At 40.6% G+C, this 20,810-nt stretch overlaps 2 protein-coding genes across 3 annotated transcripts; one reads left to right on the top strand and one right to left on the bottom strand.

Moving 5' to 3' along the window:
* The first annotated feature begins 22 nt into the window (after nucleotides 1–22).
* Nucleotides 23–9,852, top strand: slc1a7a (solute carrier family 1 member 7a). 2 transcript variants are annotated; one of them, XM_017471871.3, is made up of 11 exons: nucleotides 23–757; nucleotides 2,186–2,265; nucleotides 4,252–4,467; nucleotides 5,812–5,854; nucleotides 5,962–6,193; nucleotides 6,953–7,052; nucleotides 7,185–7,418; nucleotides 7,970–8,164; nucleotides 8,309–8,443; nucleotides 8,611–8,710; nucleotides 8,981–9,852. In XM_017471871.3, the coding sequence occupies exons 1-11, from the start codon at nucleotides 623–625 to the stop codon at nucleotides 9,251–9,253; spliced, it is 1,743 nt and encodes a 580-aa protein (XP_017327360.1). In that variant the 5' UTR covers nucleotides 23–622; the 3' UTR covers nucleotides 9,254–9,852. The 2 variants fall into 2 exon arrangements, with proteins under 2 accessions (XP_017327360.1, XP_047012654.1); XM_047156698.2 differs by lacking the exons at nucleotides 23–757; nucleotides 2,186–2,265 and adding an exon at nucleotides 2,967–3,212.
* Nucleotides 9,853–12,214: 2,362 nt separating this feature from the next.
* scp2a (sterol carrier protein 2a) lies at nucleotides 12,215–20,396 on the bottom strand. The gene is made up of 16 exons (XM_017471872.3): nucleotides 20,245–20,396; nucleotides 19,124–19,178; nucleotides 18,973–19,044; nucleotides 18,727–18,858; nucleotides 18,386–18,450; nucleotides 18,072–18,198; nucleotides 17,916–17,979; nucleotides 17,680–17,766; nucleotides 17,445–17,595; nucleotides 16,745–16,892; nucleotides 16,326–16,433; nucleotides 14,575–14,728; nucleotides 13,963–14,059; nucleotides 13,752–13,881; nucleotides 13,262–13,341; nucleotides 12,215–12,912 (listed from the first exon to the last, which is right to left on the bottom strand). The coding sequence occupies exons 1-16, from the start codon at nucleotides 20,293–20,295 to the stop codon at nucleotides 12,817–12,819; spliced, it is 1,617 nt and encodes a 538-aa protein (XP_017327361.1). The 5' UTR covers nucleotides 20,296–20,396; the 3' UTR covers nucleotides 12,215–12,816.
* Nucleotides 20,397–20,810: the final 414 nt, after the last annotated feature.

The raw sequence follows: 20,810 nt of genomic DNA, 5'->3' as shown, positions 1-20,810 counted from the left end.
TTTATAAGTAATATATGCTGCTCTGATTGAGGGGTGGAGCCGCTGCGTGTGTGTGAATGTGTGCGCGCGCGGACGTGCCTGCGTGCGTGTTAAAGCAGATTGTCCTACTGTTGCCCCGAGTCTACTACTATGAACATGAACACAGCCACACACACACATCATCACACACTACACACAGATCTCCCAACCGATGTTTGTTTCGGTTAAGGTTATATGGGTCACGTAAAGCTGTATAGATCGTTGTTTGGTTGCCTTTTCTGCCCCATCCATATCTCCTAGAACAATCCCTTTTCCAATTGTCCAGAGACCCTTAATCCAGCTCCAGATCCCTAATAGGATCGCTGGTATTAACGCCAAGACAGTGCTGCCAGCTGTCGAGGAGCCCCCCAGTGGCCGAGAAGGAAATAAAGAAAGCGAGACACTGAATGGTCCTAGGCAGTGTGATGGGATTTACTCTTAGAAACAGTCACGAGGAGTGGACTTGGACCTTCACGCAGTCTTTTATCCTGCGAGAAAGGGACTCCAGTTGGCGGTCTTTCACTTTCTCTGCATGTATGTATGGCAGGTTCGGACTCTTGATTTGACCTGTGTGTGTGTGTAACTGGAACAAGGAGTTGCCACCATGCCCCTGGGTGCCATGTGGAGCCGGGTGAAGAATGTATGCCAGCAGAATGGCCTCCTCATCCTGTCTGTGCTGGCCGTGGTGGTCGGCTGCCTGCTGGGATTCTTCCTGCGTTCCAAACACCTCTCTGAACAGGTTGGTCTTCTCTACAAGAGTTCTCTTTCTTCCTATCTGTAAACCCTTGGTAAGGTTGATAAATTTGTCTAGAAATAACTCGCACCAGTAAGGAAATAATAAAAAAAGGCATTCATGATGGAAAATCCAGTTGAAAGCATTATCTCATGTATTTTCCAACTGGACTGCTCCAAGTCTTCCTGTTTGATTAGTGCTTTTGATACCAGCAGAAACTGTCAAATATACAGACATTCCTTCAACAGCCAACAGATGAGAGAGGGACGGTTGTCTATCTCCATCTTTAAATGCAGGACTTTGGCATTTGTTCCTACTCTACAGCCAAAAACTGATCACAAACTGATATATAAAAATAAAATATAAAAAAAAAACATGGTTTAACGCCTTAACAGTATGACTTCAGAGCTCTTTATTACTAGCAGCCACACGTTTCTTCTCCTCCTTTAAAGTATTATATCAGGCTCTGAATAAATCAACATTTGCAGTGATGTTTTATCCTGGCACTCTTCTCATTCCTACACTTTCTGTGCAATGAATTGATGAAATCTCATCCATTTCTGAAGTCAGGAACTGGGAGTCAGAGAGGCAACGTGTTGGATTGAAGCGCTGGATTGATTTACACAATCAACAGTAGCGTTCGAGATACACCATACCAGACCTCCACCATACCACCTACATCTGAACAAATGAGAGGTTTAGCGAAGAGTCTGTTTTCAGCTGTGGAGGATTTCTCACCGCTGCCCTTTTTGGAAAAGGGAATAGTGTAGGAGGACGCACTGCTAAAGAACACAAAGACGACCCGTGTTTGCTACTAATGAGCAGCTACTGCAGAGCAAGACACGCCCCTAGGGGTGGGGCAAAAACATTCCAGAGAGTTCTAGAGTGATTTAATTGGACAAATGCAAGACAAGGCCAGAATGAGTTATCAAACAAGTAAGCATTTTCCCCCTAGATGAAAAAAATATAAATATATCAAATTAAAACCATAAATTGTTTTTAAATTGGTGTCCATAACACTAAAGTACAAAAAAAACCAAACATCTGAAACACCCATTTTCATTTCAGGAGCACTTTAAATATAATACCATGCCTGATTTTTGGTAAGTGGTGCACTTATATAGCGCTTTTCTCCAAAGCGCTTTACACTGTCTCATTCACCCATTCACACTCACACACCAATGGTAGCAGAGCTGCCATGCAAGGTGCTAACTTGCCATTGGGAGCAACTTGTGGTTCAGTGTCTTGCCCAAGGATACTTCGGTATGTGGAGTCATATGGGCCGGGAATCGAACGGCCAACCCTACCATTAGAGGACAACCCGTTCTACCACCAGATCCAATATGGCTGTCTTTAAGAAAAGGAGCTTTGTTTATATAAAATACTTTTCTCTTATTACAATTTCTGCATATCTTCCATGTTCTGTTTCGGTAGGAGGTGAAGTACTTTCAGTTCCCCGGAGAGCTGCTCATGAGGATGCTGAAGATGCTCATCCTGCCTCTTGTTGTCTCCAGGTATGAGCACATTGATTTTTTTCCCCAGAAGGTTTTCTTGCTTGTTTAGAGGACTATCTATTGGAATAACGAATAATGTCTACCATACCAGAGAAACAACAACAACAACAACAACAACAACAACAGAACAATATAGCTGCAAGCAGTAACTGGTGGGCCCAAACACAAAGAGTGCAGCAAGAGACAGTATTATGATGTAGGAAGAGCTAAAAGAAAAAGTGCATCAAGAGGTTTTAGAACAAAGAAGACACAGTGCTCCAACTAGAGGGATGCTGAAAAGCATTTTTTTTTTCTGTTTGAAATGGAATTTGGGGGAAGCACATACTGAACAAGTGGCTATTTTCTGGCTTTCAAGCAGTTTCTGTTAAAGAGCAGTGAAGAATGTAGCTTTTCTAAAGAGCAGCGGCATTCACAGAGGTTAAGAAAGTGAGATTGATCAAGTGGCATGTGGAGACTAGTGACCAATTGTGCCTTAGAAATACAACACATTCCATCTAAAGTAAATTGAACACTTCCTATTTTTGGTGGGGTTTTCTTTTATATATCTATATATATATAAATAATGACTCTTTATGCAGTGGCAAAGTATATACGTAAAACAGGGTCCAGGATGAGCTCGGCTGTGGCGGTGGAAACTCAACAGTTAAAGCAATAGTTTGGTTTCTGACACTGTTCTTTTAAAAATGGGGAGGGGGGAAAAAGTCAATGGTGGACGAACCAGTCCCATGTTTCGGCTGGAAAACCTAACTGAACAGGTTAAAAAGTGTTAGCTAACGTAAATGTAATAACTAAGGAAACACTAAGGATTAGTATTCTCTTCTGACAAAGTTCCTAATGGAGCACGTTCGGTCAGCACAATCTCAGGGAGATGTTAGCGATGTTGTTTCAGGTATGAGCTGTGACGTTCTGTCCTCACGTCACTCATAAAAAGGGATTCGTCGAGTCTGGTTAGTCTCACGATTTTATATATATTTTATTATTATTAATTTTTAGATAAATGGAAAACTGGATAAATATGTCGTCATTTTTGCCCATTTTGAGTGCAGCTTTTCCAATAGTGTTTTCTTTTTAATCAAATCTAACGCTTGTTGGTTTCTTGAGGAGACTCGAGCAGGAATTTTTCAGGATTAGTGTAATGCTCCTGTGGAGGAGACGTACACGGGAGTAAAGCTCCAGATGGTCCAAAACTCCATCAGAATCAGACGCTCTTGGACTTAATCCCATCTCACCAAGACACACTAACATACACATACACAGTCGCACTACTTGTACTGTATGCCTGCTGAACTCACTAGGACTGAAAGGCACAGATGATATGCCGTATCATAAATATTAAAACCACTACAGTGAGGTCTGTTCTCCCCGTTCTCTGACTGATTTTGAAGTGCACTCACATTTAGGTCTCATATGTATTGACTATATTTGCAAGCGATTGCATAAAATCAGAACAGTGATACGCCAGGCATCTTGAGAAATGAGGCATTTTCAAGCTGATCTCTGTTCCCGATATCCTTTTTTTTGGGGGGGGGGGGGGGGGGTCCACCCACTGATATCATGCTGTTATCATTTTGAAATTTGGCCAATCTCACAACAGATTTTTATTTTTTTTTTTGGATGAAATTATTTTTATTTTTTTTTATTTTTTACAGAAACTCCTTTGTCCTGAAGACTTTCCCATTTTGGAAAACTTATCGACTGCTACAAAGCATTGACACTGGAGACTCCTTCCATAAGTGTTAAATGAAAATGTCCTCACAGAAAACCTCACCATATATAGATAAATCAGCTGTTACTACAGCAATTATAACGTATTAGAACAAGCGCATTAATATAAACCTGTGATTTACAGCTGCGTTAATATCACAGCTGTTGTTAGTTTCAGTTTTAGTTTTAGCAGTCTTAGTTTGTCGTTTTTACAAGAAATTAAACCTGACCCTTTAAACCTCACCATGAGTGACAGTCAAATTTCTGACTTCTTGCTCTTAGTTTGATGTCCGGTCTGGCAGCGTTGGATGCTAAATGCTCGAGCCGCCTGGGCATAATGACCATCTCGTACTACCTGTGGACCACCTTCGTGGCTGTAGTAGTGGGAATCGTCCTGGTGATCATCATCCACCCAGGTGGCGCGGCGCAGAAGGAAGACTCGGAGGACAGCGGCAAGCCAATCATGAGCTCTGCGGACGCTCTACTTGACCTCATCCGGTAAGAACACAGCACTTTTTGTGTCTTTTGAGCTTACCCGTGACCAAACCTCTGCAACACACTCCCCACCAATTAAAATTTTGGTAATACGATGCATTTACGGTTTCAGAGAATTTGCATGCGGCGATCAAAAATGACAAGTAACCCTTTTAAAGTTCTAGGTTATTATTGAGTAATCTTAATATTGAAGCATCTAGTACGTACTTATGTATATGCGGCGGAGATGAACAATTCTGGAACCACCACTGGCAGTTAAACGGTTAGAAAGAATCTTCCATATTGTGATGTTGATGTTGTAGTGCCTCAATCGATTTCCAGAGTAATTGCCATTAGACAGGTCAGATCCCCAGACTGACTGACCGCCAGTGTTGGGCTCTTGAGCGAAACTCTTTGTTCTGCCAAATAACTAAATGCAATGTAATTCCAATTGATTACTTGCCAAGCTCCCATATGTCCCAATGGTAACTGCTCTTCTTTTAAAGATCAAGGATTTTCATTCCAAACGATGTTGGCTGTAGATTCATAGTTTCCACAGATTCGTCGATTCAGTCGTTGCAGCTGATTGAATTACCCTTTTGGGGAGCTGAACTAGATGTACTATACTTTAAAGCAAAAACGATCGAGTGTGTTGATAAAGTGTTGAGCCACCAAGACCACTTTAAATGGACACCACTACGTCCACAAAACAAAAAAACGCAAATCATAAAAATCATACAGCATGAGCACTACAGTGATTTCTAGGTTTTGAAGGTTGCGTAGTGGCCACTAGGAGTCAGTGTGGTTTGATGAGGTTAATAATACTTCTGACTTTTTTCCAGAAGCCAACAAATGTCTCTAGTGAATCTGTTTGCTAACACTGAGCTAATTAGCTGGAGAAAGAAGGTAACAAGGGGACAAGTCTGTCTTTAACCTGTATCTGCCACAGGGTCAGTAGGTCACTAGTGCAGTCTGTCAGCAGGACAAGATGTTAGACCAAGAGCTGTGACAGGACCTAATTTCTGTTCACCGGAGCTATTTGGCCTTGAAGAAATGTCGACTTTCACAGGACAGCTATTTGGAAAATTGTGACAAAGGATGGAATGAATACCTGCGTGAAGTTGGCCCCCCCACTAACACAAAACGTCAGCAAAATAGTCTCAATCGTTTGTGCAGGTGGAATGAAGGCATATCGGAATGTACAGAAAAAGGCACTTTTGATGGCCTCCGTTTAGGAAGACACTGTTGCACAATCAAATTTTGACGGTAGTGTCATTAGTGCAATCTGTGAGGCAAATCGCAGGTAAAATACTGCTTATGTTATTCCCAAACATCTGTAATTTAGCATATTGTCTTTCTCTCCACTAGCAACATGTTTCCTGCAAACCTGGTCCAAGCTACTTTTCAACAGGTGAGATGTGACCTTTGCAGCTTTGGAGCATAATGCAATGCGTCCCTGAGTTGTTCTTTAATAGGTTTCAGATACCTAACTGTTATCTCTCTCCTTGGTCTTGACAGTACCGCAGCAGGAGTATCCCCATCTTTAAGCCAAAGCCCATCGTGAGCCAAGACCTGACGGAGTCCAACACCAGGCGCAGTTTTATCTACGACATCCAGGATGACAACGGCACTGACATCCAGAGCTTCTCTCTGGACTTAACGCCGCCTCCAGATGTGGTGTTAAGGACGCTGCCCGGTACCAGCGACGGCATGAACGTCCTGGGGATCGTCATATTTTCAGCTACCATGGGTGAGTTCATGTCTTTGGCTTCTCTTGGGACTCCAAGAAATCATCCATAGTCATCATTCATTGTTTTTGTTTTTCCTGTGGTCTGATGGATCTGCGCATTCTAGATTGACAAGAGTGGCCTTTAAGAGCTTAAAGAAGTGATTACCCTGGGCAAGTGTGCAGAATAAGAGTACTCGGGTGACCTTAGTAACCGACATTTGTGAAGCATGAATTATAGTGCCTTATGTTAAAAAAAAACATCTCTTCTTTCACACACTCGTACAGTAAATGATTTTAGCCAAAGCTAGTAAGACGGATAATCCAACTCAGGTATACAGCACTGGAAACATGAAATTTACATCTTACATTTATTCAACCATTTATCTTCTGAAAGTGTTTTTTCCCCGAACACGGTTGTGGTATATCTGTAGTCTATCCCAGGAGCACTGGATATCAAATATCAGAATATAGTACAGTGGCATTTACAAGCCATGTTATCATTTCGCTGAAATACATTGTTGGGGCCTTGCTTGTGTTCTTAAGAAGTTTGAAATGATGTCTGTGTGCATGCAAGTAGAATCTGCATCATCAACATTCCTTGGACCATGGATGTTAAAATGTGTTCCTTCCAACATGTAATCATACTGTCCTTTAAACAAGCACAGCTCAGGGAATATCATGAATGAATACATTTTAATACAACAGAATTGAGAAACTGTTCATATAAACGGAATATAAAGGCACCATGTTGATAGCATTCATGCCGATTTATTTTTCCAGGAATTATGCTGGGAAGAATGGGACCCAACGGCAGTGCACTGGTCAACTTCTGCCAGAGTTTAAATGAAGCAGTGCTGAAAATTGTAGCCATCGTTATCTGGTACGTAATTCTCCAGCACCTTTGATGGGAACTGCATAAATAATACCACCTCATGCCACATTTTCTATATCATATTGTTCAGGCAACAAGTGATTTTTCTTCTCTAGCTGTACAGCTGTTATTATCTCGTAGGTATTTTCCATTTGGGATCGTCTTCCTGGTGGCTGGCAAGATCTTGGAGATGGACGACCCCTCTGCAATGGGGAAGAAATTGGGTTTCTACGCAATCACCGTGGTTATCGGGCTGATCGTCCATGGTCTCTTCATCCTGCCCGCCATGTACTTCTTTATCACCAAGAAGAGTCCAATTGTTTACATCCGAGGCATCTTGCAGGCTCTGCTCATCTCACTGGCCACTTCATCCAGGTGAAAACCCGATCTCCACCAAGGAAGGGCTTTCAGGGGTTTATTTCCATACATATTGTAAATATTGCTAAGAACTGAAACTAATCACCCTCAGAACCATTCCTGCCAGACATCCACCAGTGTCTTAAGAGTTCCTGTTAGTTTTAATCCACTCTTCCAATGACTGGGTTCGATTCAGGTGACATTCAATTTCTGTGTTACCTGCTGTTCCAAACAATTCCACATTTCTACAGGATTGTGGTCCATCGATTTTGCTAGACAGGGTTCCCTTGGACAAATTGAACAAGTCACAAACAGATTTGGACATGTTTGTGGCCATTTTAGAGCGTGGAGGTGTCAATTAGATCCTATTCCTGCCCAGTCCCGACCTCTCTCAAAAGAAATGTTTCCTTCCCACCATCACGTTGGGCTTGCTCATTAAGAACAAATATAAATTTATATCTGGAGTTCTGTAAAGCTGCTTTGTGACAATGGCCCATCGTTAAAAGCGATATATGAATAAAATTGAACTGAATTGAGGTGAATAATTTAATGCTCCTCCTTCACTTCAGCTCTGCCACGCTGCCCATCACCTTTAAGTGCCTCCTGGAGAACAACCATATCGACCGACGCATCATCCGCTTTGTCTTACCTGTTGGAGCCACCATCAACATGGACGGTACAGCACTCTACGAGGCCGTGGCAGCCATCTTCATCGCTCAGGTCAACAACTATGAGCTGGACTTTGGTCAGATCATCACCATCAGGTATGCAACAAAGTAAAAAATCTTATGAAGCAAACATTATTTCTTTTGTGTAGGTTTTTTGATGATACCACACAATCACATGCGTATGAACACTGAGTTGAACCTAACAAATCTCTCGAACATAGACTTTGATTTGTCTTCCAGCATCACAGCTACAGCAGCGAGTATCGGCGCAGCGGGAATTCCTCAAGCTGGCTTGGTAACCATGGTGATTGTATTAACCTCAGTGGGGCTTCCTACTGACGACATCACATTAATCATCGCCGTGGATTGGGCCCTGTAAGTCCCCATACTCGTCTCCGTATGTACTTACAGAACATCCAAAAAGAAAGTAAAACACTTCTGAAACTTGCGATATTGGTCATCATCAGCCAATGTATTTCACGTATAACCTAAAAGTCTGGGTCAAAGATTCTGACTGGAAAATATACTTGTGTGTATTTCAGGGACCGTTTCAGGACGATGGTGAACGTGATGGGAGACGCACTGGCCACGGGAATCATGGCACACATATGCAGGAAAGACTTTATGAAGGAGGGCGAAGAGGTAAACGTCTCAGTTTATGAAGCTTAGTGATCATTCAGGTCTTCAAACTGTGTAGTGCCACTATGACCACTATGAATCTCATTTAAAGTCCCAGTGGGAAATATGATAATCTTTGTATGATGGAAAGGTGGTAATTTGAACATTTGGCAAAGATTGGATTAAAAATAGAAATGTGACAAACAGAATTCTAAACAATCCAGATTCAATGAATATGCAAATTCCTACAAAGAACTTGTCCTCTTTGACATGTATGACATGTATGTATCTCAGATTCCTCTGATCTGTGAAACCAAGCCCATGATAAGCATCCAACAGATGACGTCCTACCAGAGCAACGGCTGCTTCCGACCTCCTCCGGCACGCCCCGGAAAGCCTGAACATCTCTCCCCAGATGTGGCTCGCCTTGTACAGCTGGAAGAAGGCATCAAGCCAGAGAGGAAGCATAAGAAGTCCACACACCATGTCAAGAGGAAAAACCAGGACCAAGACCGAGATCGAGACCACTGCACTATCGACATGAACGGCCTCGAAACCAAAGTCTAGACTCATTCAGATCTCTTTGGCCTAAGAGGAACGAGCAAGGAACAAGTGCTGTACATGTTCTTCTGTCACTCGCCGTTCAAAATCCTTCTACTGACTGGCCGCCGATGGCTAGTGAAGGTTTGTATGCGTGTACAAATGTGGACCATATGTGGACAGGTTTGAAAGGAAAACGAAATGATCTGGTCCTACCTCTGGAACTTTCTATCGTTGCTCCTTACCAACACCCAGAATGCGTCACGGGTTCATTCAGCTTCTTACAGCAACCCACGCTGGGTAAAAGAATAAAGTGATCTACGACAGTCAACATGGATATAATATTAATGATAAACAGACTGTTAGAACACGCCACTTTGTACTGTTTTATCCTGGGCAAGTCATTTGCTCTCAAGTTTTGTAATTGCCATTAGGGATACGATTTCAATTTTAAAAATGTAGAAAGTTATGAAGGACCTTGGAAATACTACATCCTGGTCTAAATGCATGCCACATATAATAGTTCAATAATTTGAGGGGATTTTATTTATTGTAAGTCCAGTTTTGTGGAATACTGTTCAATTGGAAGGATGGATGCGTTGATAATAAAGCGGTTTTATACCTTGCAGGTTATTTTATTCAATGAATTGGTCAGAAGTTGTTGATTACACGGAGAAGTGTTTGGTAGACACAACATAAACGGTGTGAAGTTTTTTGATTTTCTGTGAGTAGAGGTTTTGTTTATTATATATGGAAGGAGTCTCCAGTCTCAATGCTTCTGTCTTAATTATAGGTAACACCACAATCATTCGCTTTTTAAAAAAAATATCTATATACAGTGAGGGAAAAAAGTATTTGATCCCCTGCTGATTTTGTACGTTTGCCCACTGACAAAGAAATGATCATTCTATAATTTTAATGGTAGTTGTATTTGAACAGTGAGAGACAGAATAACAACAAAAAAATCCAGAAAAATGCATGTCAAAAATTTTATAAATTAATTTGCATTTTAATGAGGGAAAAAAGTATTTGACCCCCTCTCAATCAGAAAGATTTCTGGCTCCCAGGTGTCTTTTATACAGGTAACGAGCTGAGATTAGGAGCGCACTCTTAAAGGGAGTGCTCCTAATATCAGTTTGTTACCTGTATAAAAGACACCTGTCCACAGAAGCAATCAATCAATCAGATTCCAAACTCTCCACCATGGCCAAGACCAAAGAGCTCTCCAAGGATGTCAGGGACAGGATTGTAGACCTACACAAGTCTGGAATGGGCTACAAGACCATTGCCAAGCAGCTTGGTGAGAAGGGGACAACAGTTGGTGCGATTATTCGCAAATGGAAGAAGCACAAAAGAACTGTCAATCTCCCTCGGCCTGGGGCTCCATGCAAGATCTCACCTCGTGGAGTTGCATTGATCATGAGAACAGTGAGGAATCAGCCCAGAATTACACGGGAGGATCTTGTCAATGATCTCAAGGCAGCTGGGACCATAGTCACCAAGAAAACAATTGGTAACACACTACGCCATGAAGGACTGAAATCCTGCAGCACGCGCAAGGTCCGCTGCTCAAGAAAGCACATATACATGCCCGTCTGAAGTTTGCCAATGAACATCTGAATGATTCAGAGGACAACTGGGTGAAAGTGTTGTGGTCACATGAGACCAAAATGGAGCTCTTTGGCATCAACTCCACTCGCCGAGTTTGGAGGAGGATGAATGCTGCCTATGACCCCTAGAACACCATCCTCACCGTCAAACATGGAGGTGGAAACATTATGCTTTGGGGTTTTTTTCTGCTAAGGGGACAGGACAACTTCACCACATCAAAGGGACGATGGACGGGGCCATGTACTGTCAAATCTTGGGTGAAAACCTCCTTCTCTCAGCCAGGGCATTGAAAATGGGTCGTGGATGGGTATTCCAGCATGACAATGACCCAAAACACACGGCCAAGGCAACAAAGGAGTGGCTCGAGAAGAAGCACATTAAGGTCCTGGAGTGGCCTAGCCAGTCTCCAGACCTAAATCCCATAGAAAATCTGTTGAGGGAGCTGAAGGTTCGAGTTGCCAAACGTCAGCCTTGAAACCTTAATGATTTGGAGAAGATCTGCATAGAGGAGTGGGACAAAATCCCTCCTGAGATGTGTGCAAACCTGGTGGCCAACTACAAGAAACGTCTGACCTCTGTGATTGCCAACAAGGGTTTTTAAACCAAGTACTAAGTCATGTTTTGCAGAGGGGGTCAAATACTTATTTCCCTCATTAAAATGCAAATTAATTTATAAAATTTTTGACATGCGTTTTTCTGGATTTTTTTGTTGTTATTCTGTCTCTCACTGTTCAAATACAACTACCATTAAAATTATAGACTGATCATTTCTTTGTCAGTGGGCAAACGTACAAAATCAGCAGGGGATCAAATACTTTTTTCCCTCACTGTATATATATATCTTCTTAAAAATGGAAGAAGCTGAAAAGAATACACAGCTGTACAAATTCTAATATACAAAATCTCTCACTTTGAATCATAATCACATGAGATTAAACATAATTCAGTCAAGAAACAGACCATGGAAAGACAACAACAGATGGTGAGGGAGTTACGAGGGGAAATGGATCCACTTAACGCCAACTGAGAGTGAGCGAAAGGTACGCGAATAAATTACCACCCAAATAAGAGCTAGGTGTTGTACATGTGCTAAAACAAAACAAAAATAAAACAAAACAAAAAAACACAAAAAGTCCTTGAATCTACTCTGGCTGGCAAAGTTCACCCAAGTTAGTTCGGAAGCTAGCTAACTTTTCATCTCCTTGGTGAATCATGACAATATTTGTTACTATCATGGATTTATATGTTTTAACGTTATTTATTTTTCCAATAGAAAGGTATTCAGTTATTCTACGCTCACGAGATTCTATATACTTCGTTTACGAAATAAAGACACATGACGAGTGACGACTCCTTGGGTAAGCAGACAACCAACCATACGTTTGATTTTTGGCCTTTAATTAATATTTACACATGCGTCTCACATGAAAAGGACCATTTTGTTAGAAGAAATCTTTATTAAAAATTAGCTTTTTCATAATCTGCATATACAATTAAGAGTGCAATGAAGAGCTTTCACACCCATATGAAATGGGCAGCTATATTCTAGCCATTTAGCTAACAATTTCCGGGTGATCTTGACCATTTAGAACTATTTCACAATCCCCGATTCATCTTTCCACACTAGGAAGATCTTATATGGTTCAGCATGATCGAGCTTCTCTAAAATTGAGAGATTGAATGTAATGATTATTCTCCGCATTTGAGGCACGTTATGTGGTGCAGTGTAAGTCCGTAATGTAATAAACCAGTAAAGAAATGTGAGACCATCATTAGAGCCATTTGAGTTAATCATTCATCGTTTAACATAGTTCCCGAAAGCTTATTTAGAGTTCCTCTTATAATGCTGCAAGAGGTAGTAATGTTAATTTGAAGTGCCCACTATAATACATGTTGAATTTTGTAATCGTATATATCGAACGCTTAGTGTCCCGGCCACGAATTCCACACTTCGGTCTTCGAATTTTAGACCGAATTCTTCATAGTTTGGCTTTGCCTGGTGTCAGCTGGAGGCTCTGGAGCTTCATCGCCATTCCCATATTCCCAGTAATCTTTAGTTTGCCTTGGAAGAAGGCCTTTGGAATGAGAATGAAGTGGGAGAAAGAGTTGGAGGTCATCTCTGTATCATATCACACTCGCACAACAGCAGTGTATTAATGTTGTAGTTTAATGCACATCAAATAAAAAATGCACACAATTTTCCTCGTCACGCCAGACGTACTTAATTAAATATTGGCTTGACTTTATTTATTTATTTATTTCTGTGCTGCAGCCACTTGATTTGCTGACTGAACAAGCGGGTGTTCCTAACAAGGTGAACATTGAGTCTATATGTCCAAGGGAAAAATTGTGCACATTTATTTATTTATTTGTCAAACTATATTTACTTTTGTTCTACTACGTAATTATTTTGTCGTAACTCACAGTTTGTGGATTCAGTTTCCCGGTCATCAGTTCGATGAGGTCAGCGTCGGACATCGTGATCGTGCAGTCTGATTTTTTCCCTGGGGGAAACGAGCGACACAGTTCAAGTTGATAAAATTCAAATAAAAATAAATACAGGGAAAACAGGGAGTAGGTGACATGACAAAAATAGATCAGGACGTTTTAATAAGACTACCTTCAAAATATTTAAAAATTGAAAATTGCAATATCACAAGTGTCTTGTGACATAATTTCTCTCAGTATGTTGTATCCTAATTAAAATCATTCTTAATGAAAGGTGGAAAAATAAAATCAATCAAGATCTTCTGCAAGATCCTCTGAGCTCGATTATCACGATGCCCCCAAAATGAGCCAACACACATCTGTTTTCTTGTAACCATCTGCTTTCCGCTCAGATCAGATGCAGATCCCCGTAATTAAGAAAAACAAAACAAAAAACAAAATGAAACAAAAGAAACCACTGACACACCTGCGTCATTGTTCACCAAGCCTTTCCCGTTTTTCACATCCACCACCCACAGAGCTTCTTTTCCGTCCGGGCCGTCCCTCACTTTAAAAGTGAAAACGCCACCGATTTTTTTAACGTATGCTTCTCCTTCCTGCGTGGAAACCACACGCACAATATAATAGAAAACGTAAAACCCAACCCTGAAAAACCGCAAACGTGTCTTGTTACCTACCTCCTGCAGAACCTTCTCGATTTCTTTAAAAACCGCATGAGATTTGAAGCCCTCCAGTCCACTGACAGCGCTGGTGGGAACTGCAGCGATCTGAGACCTGAGGGGGTCGGGGTTGGGGGTATTAATGCACAAAATAACGTTCCAGATTGTAAACCGGGGGTTACGAATAAAGTCCAAAGTCCCGGAGGTGCAATATGACTGCAATAAGTCCTGACAGATTATTAATTCAGCAACGTGAATGTCAGAATGTATGTATTTATAAAAATAAATAAATAAGTAAGTAAATAGATCTTTCATCTGCTAATTATTAGTCAGTTAATTATGCGATTTCTCATAGCATCTGGTTGCACCAGAACATCTTAAGGGTTTTAAATGTGTGGGAAGCAGGGAGGGGGATATTTGTAAATAACTTTACAAAAGATTTTTCCTTGCATTTCAATATCATGGTTATTTTGGCTATGGTTATAACATTGCAGTTAACTCTATTTAAGTTCCAGGTTGTGGAAAAGTACAGGGATTGTGTGTTACTACTGTATGAGTAGATAAACCAGTTTAGCTGCAAGTAATACTTCTAAAACAAAGATTAATAGTAGCGAGCGTGTGATCTTTCACCTTGCTTCTTGAGTGAATCCCATCCTGTATAGCGTGACCACTACAGCTCCGCCAAGGCCGATGTTGTGCTGCAGGGCGACCTTCGCTCCTGGGACCTGCCTTTTCCCCGCCTCGCCTCTTAACTGCCAGCACAGCTCTGCACACTGCGCCAGACCTGAGCAATCGAACACAGCGCGCGATTAAAGCCTCAACAACCTGAGACAGACCTCAGCAATCAAATCTTACAGCCCATGTTAAAAAACAAAATCAGGTCAGAGAATCAAAGTGCCAAAGTCGTTAAACGGACGGACGAGATCACCCCAGCAAGACCAAAGTACTCTGTAACACTATGGGTGCATTCAAACAAATGCACTTTACACACTTAAACACACAAACGGAGGAATCTGGAAATATTTATCAAATACAAATTATACGTAGTAACGTATTACATTACGAGCAGTTTAGATTGAAAGGCACATTCTATACCATTTGGGGGAAATAACTATATCACGGACGTTCTGTTTAACGTGTTGAATTTTGTGTTACTACTGACATATGTCCGGGTTCCCAGATCTGTATTTAGAACCTAAATACAGTAGATCCATCACTAAGGTCTCTAAAAAATATTTATGAGAATGAATAAAAAAAAAAACAACCAGAAAGCAAAAAATCCAACACCTTGTAGAAACTTGGCGTGTAACTGGAGAGAAAATGAGGCGTTTTATATATTATAAAGGATTAAAAGTAAAGGATTATGTTCTATATCCAGGCGTATGTTTCCCCCGCAGCAGGTGTTTCGCTTGAGCCTATTAACACCCGCTTTGCCCGAATCTTAACACGTTACGTTGCATCACTTAATTCCCTCATAGTAAGCTTCTCCTTCTGTACCAGGGACGTACCAGTTCCCCTCTCAACATTAATTAATAAACAATTATATTATGTAAAAGCCATTTGAATTCAAACCCTTTTCATAATATTGGCAGTGTTTTATATGCTTATCGCTAGTTTTCAAATCGATTGAGATGGAATGTGTCGGTAAGCACTAGCTACTCAAGCTTGTTAAACCTCCAGACATGCATGTTATATAGTCAGTAAAGGCACGGTGCCAAACAGACAGAGATGGCAGAAAATTAAAGATAAACTGAAGAAGGAGGAGTTAATATGTTAATACAGATAGTTGGAAAAATAAAAAAGCTTCTTATGTTTACAAAGAGTGAGCGTTGGTGTTACACGATACATATGCTGATTACCCTAAGATCATTAAAATCTCAATTTATGTTTTTAAAATGAAATTTAGAAGGCAAAAATTACAAGCTTTGAGACTAAAAAGACAAGCAAGCAGTGCTGCGGTTTTATGGAAATCAGAGTGCTGCTGCCAAATATATTTAATTTTGAAATAAATAGTTTTACTGATTTTTCCAGTAAGTGACATACACGGTGTGTCACTACATTTGTGGACAGTAATACTGACGTTTCTTTTTATTTCAATTTTCTACAAATTCAATTTTCTTTTAAAGATTTTTAAAAGTTGGCGTTTTGTTGTAATTATTTCTATGAATGTAAAAATAAAACATTGTTAGGTTATGTTAGTAGTGTCATTCTCATATTCATTACTGTGACCACACACAGTCTGTTTACAGCTTCTGCCAGGGTGATAAGAATATGCAGTTAAATTAAAGTTAGTTCTTTGGTGATGTGATTATAGTTCTTTTTTTTATTTTTTTTTTTTTACATTTGAGCCCCTGCCCCTGAGGAACTCTCTGCAGCCACACCTGTAGCACCGAGCGGGTGTCCCTTCGAAATGAGCCCTCCGCTCGGGTTAACCACCCACTTGCCCCCGTACGTGTTGTCTCCTCTGTCTATCAGCTCTCCAGCTTTACCTGCGAGTGGACAAGAAAGCGACATGCAAAAGCCTTAATCTTTAATTAATATATTTATTTTCCAGCAGTAATGAACTAAAACCAGTTAAACAAATCGCTAATATATAAATTCTGGTGAGGAAATTATATAACTCTGCCATTTCGCAGAAAATATAATAAATGCGAGAAATGTGCCGTTTAAGCAACCAAAACTACATTGTCAATAAATAATAAAACTTGTAAATCACAAACCTGATGTTTTTATGAGAACTAAAAAAAAAAAAAAAAAAAAAAAAAAAAAAAAAAAAAAAAAAAAAAAAAAGAAGAAATACCTTCAGGACAAAGACCGAGCGCTTCGTACGTGATGAGCTCGTTGGCTGAGAAACAGTCATGCAGCTCGATGACGTCGACGTCCGCCGGATTCAGGCCTGCCGACATGAAGCACTTTTTGGTAGCGAGGCGCGTCATGTCATAGCCGACCTGAAGAGAGGAGCAGTATAAATTAAAAATAAATAAATAAATAAATAAATAAATAATCATTTTTAAACTGTTAGAAGAAGTGTGTGATCGCTTAATTTAAAAAAAAAAAAAGAAGAAAAAGAAGAAAAAAACTGTAGCTTGAAACAATGACACCATCAGAGCAAAAAAACCTGCGTCCGATTTAAAACTTTGTGCAAACAAGGAATCTGCTTCAGCTGTATTAATGCAAGCTCCGCCCACGTGCAGCTTATTTGCATATCATATGCATATACCATGCCTCCCCCCATTTAATCATTCTACACATCTAATTACCATGAAGCACGTCCTGATTTATAAAGTGAACCATAAAAGGAAAACATTCAGTTAACTATCGAGGGCAGAGGAATCGTGTTTCATGCAAATGATATGCAGATGAAGGGAAATTGGGCGTGCTGTATGATATGTAAATAAGGTGTAGGTGTTCACTCTGTGTGGAGCTGCTTTATTTATTATGAAAAACCTTTTTTTTTTTTTTTTTTGCTCCTAAATTTAGCTCCCTTGTCCTCCACAAACCATCTTGATGCAGCTGTTCTCCTCGAATGTTGTTGAGAGATCAGTGACCATCTCCTGAGCGATGATCTCCACGGCTTTGGCCTCCAGACTGTGCTTCCTCACAAAGCCCTCGCTGGCTAGCACTGCTGCTCCTGCTCCGTCGGACGTAGGGCTTAACACACGCACACATGACAAGACGTTCTTACATGGAACAGATTAAGCCCTAAGCTGTATGAGCCCTAAGAAAGCTACTTACCAGCACTGAAGAAGTGTGAGGAACTCAAAAACCTTACGGGATTTAATCACCTGCTCCAGACTGTACTCGTCCTGGAACTGAGAATACCTGGGAGGACATGTGGAGAGAGATTATAACATATATAATGAAAGAAACGCCCCTTTTTTTTAACCAAAGGCAAAATAACTCAGCATGGTAAACACTATCTGTAATGGATGCCTTTATCTCTAATTGCATTTGGGGTTTGTCTAACGTACGGGTTGTTGGTCGAGTGCTTGTGATTCTTCCAGGCAATTTTGGCAAAGTGTTCCGGCTTGGTTCCTACAACATACGGACAACACGCAAACATGTCGCGAGTCTAAAGCTTTTTGCATTTTGCAATTGCGAAAAGATTTCCTGATTTCACGTCTTACCATACTTCTCCATGTGCTCCCTCCCGGCGTTGCCAAACATCTGAGGTGCTGCCGGAGCTGCATCCATGCCGTATCGGTTGATCATCACCTCCATGTGTTTGTCCATAGGGTTGGTTCTGTCCATGTACTGTTTATAAAAAAAAAAAAAACAGTTCTACTTCACTTTTATTCAACATACCATTATAATGACAATACATTCCCAGACCAAGAAATCATAAATGGCCGCCCTTTCAGGGCAGAAAGATTGGTTTCCTTGTTTGTTTAACCCTCCATGTCGTCTCATGAATGTGTAGCTACAGCTTCTGTTCTTTCACCTTAGAGGACAAGGAGCCTCTTTCCATCTTCTCGAAACCCAAAGCGAGCACACAATCAGCCAAACCTGTAAAGACATGCAGGGTTTTATAGAACACAATCAGGAATATTCTGAATCATGTACATATATACATATTAGGTAATATGGGTAATACATACAGCCCCACAATCCTTTTGAGAACACTCAGAAAATTAATAATCGAAACGCTGAGATAGAACGGATTCTACAATTTCCAGAGTTTAGGACGTTTGTAAAATAAGTTCTAGTCAGAACACTAACTGAAACTAACTCAACGAGATCAAACGTATTATTAATACCGAGATAACATGCCATGTCTCATACCTCCCTGGACGAGCTGTCGGGCCACGAAGAGCGCCGTGGAACCCGTGGAACAGTTGTTATTGACGTTGATGATAGGGATTCCCGACAGTCCCAGCCCGTGGTATATAGCACGCTGTCCGCAAGTAGAGTCGCCTGTCGGGAAGAAACACATCACCAAGCAAAATTTTAGGTTTAATATCATAATCGGAGTATTTGACTAATCCCAACAGGCAATGACGCCGCTATAAAGAAATGAAAAGAGTGTACCATAGACATAACCCACGCAGGCCTGCTCAACTGCAGAATACGGCACTCCTGCATCAGCCAATGCTTTCTCTCCTAAAAACAGATAAAGTGAAGTCAATAAAGATGTTGATTTATACAGGTTAAATCATTGGGTGGGGAACTAAAATCATACCTGCTTCTTTGGCCATTTCTGGATAATCTCCATCTCTCGCACCTGGCTTATCAAACTGCAAATATAAGAGTGAGAGAGGATGACACTTGATTTACTGTACTGACGGAAGGAAAAGAAACAAGGTAATAGAAACAAGAATTTTTTTTTTTAAAGTAACAATCATTCTGCATAAGTATGTTGCACATTCTATGTTCTCTCTTTATTTCTGTGTCGGCGTGGGTTTCCTCCAGGTTCTCCGGTTTCCTCCCATGTCTTAGAAACATTGCTAGGATCCGTATTGGTGAATCTAAACTGCATCTAGGGCGCATTAAAGTGGACTGGCGACCCGTCCTGGGTGTGTCCCGGTCCAAATCCATGATTCTCCATGGCCATTTTTTTTTTCACCAAAATGGGGTCGTTTTGGGCTGAAAAAAATGTTATGAAAGAGAAGGAAAGTCTACGTTTGACGGTTGTTGGGCGAGTTTTAAAATTAGTCTGCGGTTCTGCTTTCAAGTCAGGTGAATAAAACAATGACTTTGGGTTTGGGGTGAGACCTGACAACCCTGTCCACCACCACCACTATCATCATCATCCTGACCAGGATAATGAAGATGAAGGAATGAATGATATCATAGTAACTGGGAAACACTGATGTGTCAATGAACTATGAACTCTCACCTACTATCGCATCGATTGCGTAAGTGCAAGCTTGAACTCTGTACGCAGATTAAGGTTATTGCAAATCAAATATGAGATCTTATAAAATGTAGCTAGAATGTTTAATGTGTATAGGCTATGAGGGGGTGGAAATAAGTCAAAAACATTATACAGATTTTTTTTTTGTAAAATCCAACAACTGTCAAATTATCAGTGTTATCTAGGCAAATAATACTTTTAAAAAAGATATGTAATTGCTTGACAGCTCACTGATAAGCTTCCTAAGACTGGCTAGAAAATATATCGTGTAGTTACATAGTTTAAATTACATTTATAAATCTTTCAAACAAGTCAAATTGTGACAGTCAAACCAAACCAGGCTAAAACCCTAGCAAGCTAGCATGTCGCATATGGGTAACTAAACAGACGTTTGTTAGATTAGTTATCTTATTTAAAAATAAACAATTCAGCACCATTTGTTTTACCTTTGTCATCCCCACCCCAACAACAAACACTCTGTTCTTTGCGGGAGCCATTTTCCTGAAAGTGCACTTGACTAAAGCTGACAACAACAAGCCGATTCTACAACTGTAGTGGCACGAGCTGGGAGTCGATTCCGAAGAATCGATTCTCTCTCTAATCTAGACAGCGGGAGTCGACTCGGATAAGTCTATTCCACACGTTGATTTTGATGTAGATTTTGTTTTTACGTCCATGTACCAGCCTAGTACATTTAGTTAAAGGAAAAACTCCACCCTGAGTAACATTAAACATGCTTATATTGAAATGTTTGTGGTGTTTGTAGTGATTCTGGTACTGATTTGATGGTTGGTGCTTTATTTCTGTTATTCCTGTGAGAAGTTAGCAGTGTGTGTCGGGATGACGTCACACTGTTTACTGTTAGCAAACTTAAAATGGCGCTTGAATAGGAGAGAAAAAAAATTGTAACCTCAAAAATAAATTAATATATTAATATATTAAAAAAGGATTTACTGTTAGCTCCTAAAAACAAACAGATGAGAGCTTCTTATCTCACTGCATTTTCCAGTGC

Source organism: Ictalurus punctatus, chromosome 7 (assembly GCF_001660625.3).
Source record: "Ictalurus punctatus breed USDA103 chromosome 7, Coco_2.0, whole genome shotgun sequence".
Taxonomy (NCBI): Eukaryota; Metazoa; Chordata; class Actinopteri; order Siluriformes; family Ictaluridae; genus Ictalurus; species Ictalurus punctatus.
The sequence above is the reverse complement of the archived record's forward strand: the minus strand, read 5'-3'. Positions and strand labels throughout refer to the sequence as shown.

Excerpts from the sequence above, each read along its gene's own strand:
- scp2a (XM_017471872.3), bottom strand. The coding sequence starts at position 20,295 with ATGGCTCCCGCAAAGAACAGAGTGTTTGTTGTTGGGGTGGGGATGACA. Across the intron at positions 14,729-16,325 it reads ACACCCGCTCGGTGCTACAG|GTCTGGCGCAGTGTGCAGAG; the intron begins GTGTGGCTGCAG and ends TCGATTGCTCAG. Across the intron at positions 13,342-13,751 it reads CTTGGTGAACAATGACGCAG|GGAAAAAATCAGACTGCACG; the intron begins GTGTGTCAGTGG and ends CGTTTCCCCCAG.
- slc1a7a (XM_017471871.3), top strand. The coding sequence starts at position 623 with ATGCCCCTGGGTGCCATGTGGAGCCGGGTGAAGAATGTATGCCAGCAG. Across the intron at positions 2,266-4,251 it reads CTGCCTCTTGTTGTCTCCAG|TTTGATGTCCGGTCTGGCAG; the intron begins GTATGAGCACAT and ends TCTTGCTCTTAG. Across the intron at positions 6,194-6,952 it reads CATATTTTCAGCTACCATGG|GAATTATGCTGGGAAGAATG; the intron begins GTGAGTTCATGT and ends TTATTTTTCCAG.